This window comes from Pollicipes pollicipes, unplaced genomic scaffold, assembly GCF_011947565.3.
Source record: "Pollicipes pollicipes isolate AB1234 unplaced genomic scaffold, Ppol_2.1 Scaffold_5724;HRSCAF=6776_pilon_pilon_pilon, whole genome shotgun sequence".
NCBI classification, from domain to species: domain Eukaryota; kingdom Metazoa; phylum Arthropoda; class Thecostraca; order Pollicipedomorpha; family Pollicipedidae; genus Pollicipes; species Pollicipes pollicipes.
The window spans coordinates 44,386,600-44,398,183 of record NW_023596746.1 but is presented as its reverse complement, the minus strand read 5'-3'; the positions used below and the strand labels follow the sequence as shown (position 1 = coordinate 44,398,183).

At 50.5% G+C, this 11,584-nt stretch overlaps 1 protein-coding gene across 3 annotated transcripts in view; it reads right to left on the bottom strand.

Annotated features, from left to right (window-relative positions):
• The window catches only part of LOC119103793 (receptor-type guanylate cyclase Gyc76C), a 60,503-nt gene that overhangs the window by 24,823 nt on the left and 24,096 nt on the right, over positions 1-11,584 (bottom strand). For all 3 annotated transcript variants that reach the window (XM_037227448.1, XM_037227446.1, XM_037227449.1), the window contains 2 exons: positions 2,786-2,942; positions 1,453-1,637 (listed from right to left, as the gene is read on the bottom strand). In XM_037227448.1, the coding sequence (XP_037083343.1) occupies positions 1,453-1,637; positions 2,786-2,942 (342 nt within the window). The remainder of the gene's footprint in view (positions 1-1,452; positions 1,638-2,785; positions 2,943-11,584) is intronic.

Genomic DNA, 11,584 nt, shown 5'->3' with positions numbered 1-11,584 from the left:
TCTCAAAAACGACATCTACGTCATGGTCATATACTAGGGATTACACTAAACCGACGGGAGGAACATCACATTAGGGGAAGCCTTAAAGCCTTAGCCAAACATAAGTTTGCGGGAGAAACAAAAACATGCTAATGCGATATAGATCGGTCACACACGATGCACCCACACGATAGCAGGCTCGTGGAAAGCGGATAAATCACATTATTGTGGCATCATCTTGTTTCCCCGAAGGACGATCGGATAGCGAAACAGAAAATACCGACACCGCAAGTATGTTTGGAGCATTGGGAGACACAGAGCATTAGGGGTTCGTTACCAGTGATACCCCAGACTCTTACGCCTTACTTGGCGAGACAGGGAACTCAGACATGAGCATGGGCGGGCATCAAACCACCGCTAGCAAATCGTTTTATGAAAGGATGTACCCTTCACGTAGCTCAGCTGGGACCTCATCGCCTCTGTTTGCAGCCTTTCGGCCAACAGGTAAGCATGGTTCAACAGACCGGACCCACGCAGAGCTGCCGAACAAGCCTGACCGCCGTGTATGAGGCCCTGTCTTTCTTGGACGCATCACGTGACCCAGGCGACGAGGCTTATATTTGCATAGACACTCCGCACACCATCTGGCACCAGGGCATGTCCGGACGGGAGACAAAGGCTGGCCCGGACGGGAGACAAAGGCTGGCTGGAAAGCAAGGGTCACCGGGAGGCCATCGCCAGTCTTCGGCGGCTGACCTCATCTGCATGGCAAATGATAGAGGGGGAGGGGCGAGAAGAGGAGGACGCCGCTGCAAGAGGAGCCTAGGGCGGCTGAGGAGATACAGCTCCAATTAGCAGAGGAGTGATACTGACTGGAGATTTCTCCTCCTTCATCCCTCCCCCTGCCTAACGCTGCGGCGTTGGGGCAACCGGGGCATCGATGCTTTGGAAAAGGAACACCAGCGCCTGCCAGAATGGGTTATCATCCCGGCCGCCCTCAGACCATTACCTGTGGGCTGACGGGCTGGATTGAAAAAAGACTTAGTGCCTGTCATGTCGATCTTGACACCTTGTCTCGGAAGTTTGTTTGCATGAAGACATAACAGGCGGAGGCATAAATAAGCTTTATGCAGTACAAAGCGTAATATGCTACGTAGTGCATAATGTCACTGGCACAGGAGGCAACATTATTTCTTGTGACACATGGCTAGTGTTTCGAATTTAGACATTCAGCAAACTGCTTCTTCCACCTGATATTTTCATTCCTTTCAATGTGAAGCAGAGCAGAACAATGCGATTCCGAACAACGTGAACCATAACTTAGCTGTCTCAGCGAGAACTGTTTTCATGAGAGAGATCGAGGTGGTGCGACCCGTGCTGAGGTCACACCTGGATCCAGCCAGCGTTGGGCACTTGTCTTGGCACTTGGCACTTGTCCGGACCGGCACTCGTGCCTGCGGCACTAGCACTTACCGGCAGCGACTTGTTGGTGAGATAGAACTGGCCGAAGGGCTTCATGCAGTTGTGGCAGCTGAGGGTGTAGTTGTGGCTCCTCACGTAGCGGATGGTCATGTTGCAGTTGCCGCTGAGCGCCAGCACGGTGAAGTTGCCCTCCGAGTCGCCGTTGTCATCCATTTTGATGACGGACCCCATCACGCCTGCGTCAGCGGTGAGGGCTCATCACGACCGCGCCGGCAGGCTGGCTGGCACCCACAGCACATGTCACAGCCCCAGCCAGAGAAGGCATCCACTGCCAGACACTGGTGTGCCGGTGAGGGTGAGCGCAAGTTGTTTGGGCCGCAGACGGATACAAATGAATGGCAAATATCGACTCAAAAACAGGTTGCTATATTCCTTTACACCGAAAATGCCTACGCGGGGGTTGCCCAGGATAATGAAGCAGGGTATGCTAACACTGGCAAGATTACCATAGATGTTCCAACAGAAATCCCGTTACATTATCCGACTGAAAGGCGCATCTCCAAGCAAAGCCCACCTGATGCTGTGCGTTATCTGGTCAGTGATATTGTACTCTCCGTGCGCTGGAACACGTCGGCCCAGTTGCGTACCGTCTGGAAGCGGTGCTGTAGCCTATTTGGGCAGTGATATCGTGTTCTTTCCGGACAGCAGCGTCGTACACTGTCTGGATAGTGGTACTGCACCTTGTCTGCACAGCAGCGGTATGTCCTGTCTGGACAGCACCGATACGTCATGTCTGAGCAGCAGCGCTGTGCCATGTTGCTGTGGACAGCGGTGTTATGTTGTACCCTGTCCGTGCCGGTGGTGCTGTTCCCTGTGTGGACGGTGGTGCTATGTTGTACCCTGTCCATGCCGGTGGCGCTGTTGCCGTGTGGTCGGCGGTGTTCGGCGCTGTTCAGACGGCGGCTCACACTCACTGGTGTTCAGACGGAGGCTCACACTCACTCGTAAACGTCTGGTTGCGGTGCTCGCTGTTTAGACGGCGGCTCACACTCACTCGCTGTTCAGACGCCGGCTCACACTCACTCGTGAACGTCTGGTTGCGGTGCTCGCTGTTTACACGGCGGCTCATACTTACTCGCTGCTTAGACGGCGGCTCACACTCACTCGCTGTTCAGACGCCGGCTCACACTCACTCGTGAACGTCTGGTTGCGGTGCTCGCTGTTTACACGGCGGCTCATACTTACTCGCTGTTCAGACGCCGGCTCACACTCACTCGTGAACGTCTGGTTGCGATGCTCGCTGTTTAGACGGCGGCTCACACTCACTCGCTGTTCAGGCGCCGGCTCACACTCCCTCGCTGTTCAGACGGCGGCTCACACTCACTCGTGAACGTCTGGTTGCGGATGCGAGCGATGATCTGGGAGCCGTTGTGTATGATCTGGCTCAGCGGCACGCTCGGGTAGTCGCTTATCGTGCGGTGCAGCGCCTCCACGTACATGATCACCGAGTCGTACAGGTACGCCGCCACCACGCCGATGTGCTGCGCGGGAGTAAGACCGGGTCGTAACGGAGCGAGCGGAGGACACTGACGGGCGGCGGGCGTCCAGGGCCACCCACGACAGGCGGCCCGGCACCAGAGCCGAGTGCCACCACTAAAGGCAACGGGTCTCAAAGTGAAAACGCCGTTAGCTGTTCGACATCACCCGCACAGGCCACAAAAAAGACGAATCATTGCGTGATCTACCGATATTATCCTGACATTCCACGGTGAGCCATTCAAGATTCATTCCGAACCATTTTGAATGAACGGGTTTCTGGGATCAGAGCTGCCGCCACGCAGTGCTTGTTATGTGAGCCCTCACCCCCACCATCCGATCGTGCAATTCCGGGTCAACGGCAGAATTTGGCAGCGAAAGTGTAGCATGCCGCGATGCTATACACGGCCCGTCCCGCCGTCTGGCGTCACCTGACCTTTAGTGCGGTCGTTGCCACCAGCCGCAGGCCATACCTGGCAAGGACGAATAGCAAGCGCGAAAGCGATCCGAACCCACCCCGCCACGGGTGAGTGGATCCGAACCCACCCCGCCACGGGTGAGTGGATCGGAGGGCAGGCGCTCTAAACAACTGAGCTATCGGGCGGATTCTTCAGCTTGACGTGCCAGGTTTGCTCAAACTAGGTCCACGCACGCCCTTGCCGTCTCTGTCATTTGCCATCGTTCCAGCTTTCCATGCACGTAAGTTAATGTGTACACAAGTCAGGGCATGACACAGCTTGCCTCCAGGGGTAAGGTGAGTTTACCTGACATCATTCTATGGTCTTCTGTGACCTTACTTGGTGTCTTTCACGCGCGATCTTAATATGTGACAGAAACATAAGTTCGCTGTAAATGGTCTACTAACAGCACTACGGGAGGGCACCTCAAACTTATAACTACCTAGCAATACTCAACATACTACTAAGCAGCACCACATAGGTTAAGGACAAAAGCGGGAGCTCGCTACTACGCAGACGTTCGGGTTACTACCACTTAAGCAATACTTTGTACGTGACCTATCCAAACCTTAATCTTCAGGAGACCCTTTCACCATCATGGACACGTCTCACCCACCATGTTACATGGTTAACTATCGTATTTAGCGAATGTACCGGCCACATGAGAATGGGTAGGTATCAAAATACAATCTTGTGGTGCTTTAACCATGACTAACGTAAGCGAAGCCCACCAGCATCAGTGAGCTTCGTGGTATAATTACTTAACAACGCGTGGTGCCTCCACGAATCCGGATGTTGCATCAACCCCGTGCCGAAGCGAGTTAAGCAAGCTGGTCCATCAACACAGCTTTTCATTTTCTCTGCAGATTATCAAAGGAATGATAAGAAGAGCAGCCATTCAACCACAATACATCCAGAATACCCGAGAAAAAGCCACTTTCGAGCTTTGTCTTCAGTCGCCACGTCACGGACTGAACTCCGCCGAACTGAAGGTCCCGCCACATGCCAGTCGCTTCCTCCGGGGACCAGGTCGAGCCCAAGACCTTGTAAGGTAACTGCCGCGCAAAGAAAAAAATTCAGACGGAAACAAGCTACAAAATGAATCAAACCATTATGCTTCAACGGCCCACATACCTAACTCACGAGCGTTTCTCAGTAAGCTCAATGCCGTGCAAGCCATTTAGCTGCGGCTGGCCGGTTTGGCTCTCCTGGTTTACTGATCTCACCACCACTTCATGTTACCTGAAGCACTTCAACACCTCCGGTTTTCCTGATTGTCCATTCGACATGCTCTGCCAGGACTGTGTTGCCCTGCATTCACCGGGGGTGGCTCTAGGCGTCAGTAGTCACTTTGCCAAACTGGTTGGGGGAGGGGGCAGCTCGTGGCGTCTGACATGACCTTCCTCAAAAACTTGGTTTCGCCTCAGATTTTGACAACTTTCCTCAACTTTAATATAATATTTTCAAACTCAAGAGTTAGTTATCATACAACGGTGTACCCAGCTGACGAACAGGAAACGGAGGTCACACCACCCCCAGACAGGTTGGCACGAAACAGCACTTTAACCTATTTTCTTGCCTTGAAGTTGTCTTCGCGCTGTAACTGATCGCATTCAGAGTTCCAGCTTACTCCAAAATTGTTTCTGGTTTCGTTTTGGGAGAAAACACTCGCAGATGTTCATGGCGTTGCAGTCATCTACGATTCCCAGCTCCAGAGAAAGGGCGTATTCCTTTGATGACGTTGGGCACATATGAGAAAATCGTTTTTGAGTTAAATAATGCCTAGAAGCTCACGCACGCCATGTATATAGCTAAAAAGGATGGAGGCTGCTTATGAGCCGGATAGGCCTTAGTCGAATAATCAGTCATTTATGCAAACCCAAGCACTACTTTGCATCGCATACAGTCTAAGTATCCCTTGGAAGCCATCCGGATTATAAATAACTTTTCTGAACAGAAAGTTAATGTATAGTTTTTGCACTGACATGCTTGCCATATTAGGCATTGAAAAGTTCACCGTCGCGCTCCGGTCGCATCCATGCCAAACATCTGATACAGGAGTAGTATCTATCCGCAAAGACGGCCGTGGGCTATTCTGGGTGATGCTTTCATTCTACGTTGAAGCATGCATGCGCCTTACATTCACCTGCACACCACGAACACACTTGCACCGAAATCTGAGCCAAACGTATTCGAACGACTTCTCACCATTACCCACGGCCATATGTATTTATTGTGCTTCAGAGGGAGCAATGCAGTGGTCTTTATCTATACATATGTATGTATGTATATATATATATATATATATATATATATATATATATATATATGTCACAAATCTGCTTCGTAGCTTGCAGTGTGAAGGCTACGCACCTCTTTTTGGTCCCAGAAGACACATGCATCTCCTTGCCTCGAAAACAAAGTCATTTCTGAAAATCAATATTGACTGTTCGAGGCATGTTGCGGGCTCCAATGCTCAACGTTCTTCCGAGGCAAAATGTTCTTCCTGTACTTTCTTCCCCAGTTCATCATTCAGCAAATACCACAAACTTTCGTCATCTTGATGCATTCCTATTTGTAGTATGCTATTTACTGATTGATGTATGTTTTGACATGCATGATGCAGTTGCGTCCGCTGACAGGCATGTTGTGACATAAGCTCTGGAAGCGCATAAATTGCGTGGAAATGGAAGCATTTTCTGACCGCTGCTAAATCCCGACGAACTACCTTGGCCCTGTCTGCTGACACAACAGACCAGCCTAAACGGCGCTCGCCCGGGCACCGGGCCAGCAGACCGACTCAGTGCATGCGGGGCAATCGAGTGCGCACGTGCCCAGCGGAGCAGACGAATGGGAGACGAGCATCTCACCCTGCATCAAGGATGCTCGTCATAAAGGGATCATACTGCACCCCTTGTGTTTCCAAGGTCCCAAGAAATGATTTTTTAGCACCGATCCCGACGTTCACATAAGCTCGGAGATCGTTTTAAAATAACAAATGAATTCGACGTATTTCGCTGCTGTGGAGGAACTATGCGTATCATATCCGCGCAACCAAATAATCTCATCTGTCGGTTTTGCCTGCGCTGTTTACACAGTTACCAACTTACCTGAATATCGCTGCACACTCCACTCTTTTGGCATCGGTGCTTAAATGATTATGGTTTCCTGAATTACTTTCGATGCGCATGCAGTCAAAGTGTAGGCCGCAGTTCAACTGCACATTTTACTAAATATGCCAAAAGCATGCATTCCATTTCAAAGAACGTCTTCCATCTATATGTGACACATCATGCGCACATCGCCGCATGCGGGAACTACAGCTTAGCTGGGGGGGGGGGGGGGGACGAGGGACCAGCTTTGCCTAAAAAACTCTTCCTTTTTAGCGCCTGCTGACGGATTTTGTTGGATTTCGTCAAATTTTGAGGGGCTGATACAGGCAATGGGAAGCCCAGGTCCCCTCCGAAGGAAAACACGGCTCCAACGCATGCAGAGTCGCAGAGGGCAGGCAATAAGTTCAAGCCTGATCGCTCGTCGACCTGGCTATCCCAAAAGAAGAGGGAGTTCAGAGGCGGCCGCAGTCGTGACCGCGACCCGGCCATGACCGGCCATGACGTGACCCGGCCACTAACGACGCGACGCGCGTTCGCTCTGAACAAACAGCACACCAACCGCGCCGCACGAAACGCGCCACGACGTTGGCCCTATGAGAAGGCAACGGGAGTCGTGCCAGTGGCCAGTCCGGTTCAGAGCGGGATGGCAGGAAAGACAAACAAGCTCCGGCGTCCACTGATGGCAGCACTTGTCTAGACCACAATAGAAAGGCTGGCATGCTGACAGAAAAGAAAATGGCAGAAAGACAGAAAGGCTGACAGCAGAGTTGGGACACACGGAATAAACGACTCTGGGCGTGGAGTGGGGCATCAAAGTCCGGTGGCAGGCGCTTAGGACTCTCCGCCACAAGTCAGCGAAAATAACACGATCGTATCCGGGAAATAAGGCCACTTCCGACGGAAGCTAAGCCGGGAGACACGCCACGCCGAGCCGATCCCCTCCTGCTACCCGCCGCGAAGCGGCCGCAGACTGGGACAGATCACCGCCACAACGGGCGCCGCGGTTCGGGAACACATCCCGGAAACAAGGCGGTTGGCATGACGTCACCCGGCGGCATCGAGATCAGCCTGTGTGATAGCGCCCAAAGTTACCATGTAGCTGCGGACGAGACCATTGTGAGCCAACTAGCTCGCAATGGTCGCGTGCTAATCGCGTGGCATGCAAAAAGAACGCCGACCACTGTACAAAACGATCATGCACGTGCGAGCAAGAAGTGACTGCCTGTTTGACGGTGAGATGCTGAGGAAGCGTGAGCTTTTAACACTTATTCAACAACGTCATGCCAGGAAGAACGGCTTAATCCGCCTGCTTGGCTCTGTTTACGAGCATACATTTTCTGTGACGTCCTTTGTCGGTCATTAGGGTAAGCTGATATACCATTGATACTATTCTACAGGGCCACCGTCTGAGCCCTGAGACGTGCACTCAGCTGGAACGTCCGAGCTCTGGGGCAGCTCTGAGATCAGCTCGGTCGTTTGAGCTCCGAGACGTGCCCCAGCTCGAACGTCTGGGCCCCCGAGACGTGCATCAGCTCAAACGCCTAACCTTTGAGACATGAGACAGCTCTGAGATGTGCCTCAGCTCGAAAGAACGTAATGCCAAATATTTCGATCCGACTGTAAGGCAATGTAGTACTGACTCGTACGTAATTGTGCCACTCCTCGGACGCAGGTTACGATTCCTTTTCTAATTGATTCGCACGCCGGTGGTTAGGCTCGCTGTCAAATCACGTTCCCGTTAAACCCTATTTTCATGCGGTGAATTTTGCTTCAATTTTGCGCGAAGGGTGAGGCGAGGGCTTATCGCACCCCGGCGCCTCAGAATCCGCCTGTGTTGTCCGATTTGGGCGGGTGAGGGCTTCAAACGAGCTAGCTAAATGTCAAATCCTTTCAAATGTGGAGAGGTTCAAACAAATTTGCATATAGGTCACGGCATAGAAAAAGCGGAAAAAACAAATTTTCTTACATCTCGTGCTTAGCAAGTATCAACGAAACGCCATCCTGGAAAAGCGCCGTTGACATAACCCCGAAAGTCAGCTTCGCTTTGACCTATAGGAGATTTGAACAAATATGGTCCATAGCGCACTCAAGAAAGCAACAGTTAGAACATATTTCGTTATGTCTCGTTTTTAGTGGGTCTATTCGTCACTGTAACAAAAAGAATGAATTCGAACACCTTTATGTAGCACCATATCACACACGCGATGCCTTACGTCAGCGGTGGAAGCAGACATATAAGGTTAGGGGTAAGATTACCTTCTAAACACCCTGCCCTTGTCTCTAGAGATGGCCTCAAATACCGCATCCAGCCAGTTATAACAATGATATGCCATGAACAAGTGGATGCAAAACGTAAGTGATGGATCTAGGCAGATAAAAGGAGCATTACTAAGTGTATTATTACAAGCCATTAGGTTTCATTATTTCAACACGCCCAAAATCGCGCGGGTCGAATTGACCCCCCTAAAGGTTTTTCCAAAATGGTTTCCGAACGGCGCAGAGTAGTCGCGTCAAATTGTGCGTAGCTGTAGACAATTAAATATCGGATCGTTTGAAATCAAAAATTTAGGTGTACCTTGTACGATCACTGACCTATGGCTGGTCAAAGTCAGACCATAGTTTTAGCGAAGGCAATTTCTAGGGAATCCTTCAATCTGATCTAACAACGAAGTGTTGGACAAAGCCATACATCTCTGAGATGCTTTCTTAGGCAGCACAACAGTTGAATGAGCAAATTACATTGACCTATGGTCGGGTATAGAGGTCGCACCAAGGTCAAGACCCGTTTTGTTACTCTAGGGCTTACTGTATGGGATAGTTTCTGGTGCTCATTTCGAGTTTATTGATAGCAGGAACCGCATCATACATCTTCCATGGACTTCTTAAAGGTCGGAATAGGTCATTGACCTAAAGCGACCCAGGTCAACATTTTGTTTTAAGAATGTACTGCCTAGCGTAATCTTTGTCGCTTAGTCAAATGCAAAACTCAAAGCAATCTTGCATGATTTTTGTCACCTTGACATTCAAAGGTCAAACAAGGTCACTGACCTTGAATGAGCACGAGATCTTTTGCTTAGAAACGGTTATCTAGGTTCCGGGGGCACTTTGGAGACCAACCTGGAACTTGACCTTGTTTGACCTTTTTCGACAACAAGGTCATGACCTAGGAACTTGAAACTTTGACTCAAGTGAGTTCACGTACAGGTCAATACACCCGGTAGATGTGGTGTTTTTAGCTTTCTCAGTTCCCGAGATCTCAGGGGAGGGGTCAAATTGACCCCCCATCCGAGCGAAGGGTATCTAGCTGGCCACCCGGGCGCGCTGTTAACATGCGTCCGTAGGCTACGACAAAGAGTAACCGGGTTTGTAGAGCCGGAAATGTTGTGAGAAATATCGGTGAGGTACTTCAGCCAGTGGTGGAAAAGAAAAGTCTACATATAGCGGGCCAGCTGGACAGGTCAGCCAATCTGATTGTGACTCCAGGTGGCAAGGCAACACACTTTATGGTGGTATTCACAAATCAGTTAAGAGGGGCAAATGCATTACGGCACTGTTTATCTTACCTAATTTCACCCCTTCCCATTTTTGTTGGACTTTAGCAACGTAATGCTGCACTGATTGCCACGTCGCAGCAGGCGCTACAGTGGCTACAAAAGCTTGGGATCGAAATCCTTATTGCCAAATACTGCACTTGACACATATGTAAACCTCTGAAGTATTACCGTTGTCGATATACATACACATCGCCTACCCATCGCCGTGGGTCGCTGTTTTTCATAACGCAGATTGAGGAGGGTGGTGAGGTGGGTGAGGAGTGAGACGGGGTGGTGGTGCGAGCCCCTGGGGTTTCCGAATGAACAAACATAGAGCTTAGCAGAAAACTCCAGTGAACTGTTGGCGACACGATCTCGCGATTGTTATCACTTTTCATGTTGTTAGGTCAACAATTCACCCCATTACGACAGTACAAAGGCCAAGTTTTCCAGGAGGTCGCACTTTTTCAACTTCACAACATTATGCCTACGAGACCATGCCTTACGGCAACACGAAACTTAAACAGGCGTGTTTCTTGTTCAATTTTAAGTGCAGTGGTGCACGTTTGTGTTTTAAGCATACTTTTGTGCTACGTAGCTCCGTTAATGTGAAAATGCCGTCCGACCGCGCGCGTTTCGCGACGCCATCAGCTCCCGCCCGGCAGCCGGCCCGCCGGCCGCCCAGGCCATAGGTCGCCATGCAGTTTTCCTCAAAAACCGCCACTGCTCCGAAACCAGAGGAGCTAAGCACTTTTCTGGTGTAAAAACATGACGCACGGAGCCTCACAGGCTACTGAAAATTTCTGCGCGACTGCACGGCATGCCGGAGAGGCTTCTTCAGCAACCTTAGAGCGGGGTTACATCACCCCGCCCTATTAGTGAAATCATGCCGCTTTTACTAGGCAATCAGTGTCGTTCATGTGGGTTTCTACGCGTCTAAAATCCAGCCCTTCTTGCTTCTGGACACAGGTTTTACACCTCGCATGCATCATACTAATCCACATGTAATCAGCCGTGATGCAATAGACCGCGTTAGCACTCAAGGCATTCGCATCAAACATTAGCCGGATTTAGTCAAAGAACTGTTTGCCTCGAAGACCTCTTTATCCGTACCGACATACCTCCCAAAACCGGTTCCTAGAGCAGCCTCTAGACAGAGGAGGAGGCTCAGATTTTGGGTGGTTATGCCAAATTTGTGTTCAGCAAAAGTCATCAAGGCTCAGAGATCCAGCTCTAGCAGTTTTAATGCAGATTCAAAATAACTATCAGGAATGTCAATATGAAGATAGGGCTACAGGTCCAAAACCTGGGACACGATTCCACGGGAGCTCCGCAACGTTGATCACGTTTGCACCTTTACATTATTGCGTGACATTACGACAGAGCTTAAGTTCAATTTTTCACATCTTGTGGGCACAGGCGCCGGCGAGATAGCGTTACGTCCATTTATTTTGGCACTGTTTATCTTTGCTGCGGCCAGTTGTCCCTGTTGGTTTGGACCTCTCCGTCAATGCACGTGACCCAGCTCCAAAACACAGCACAC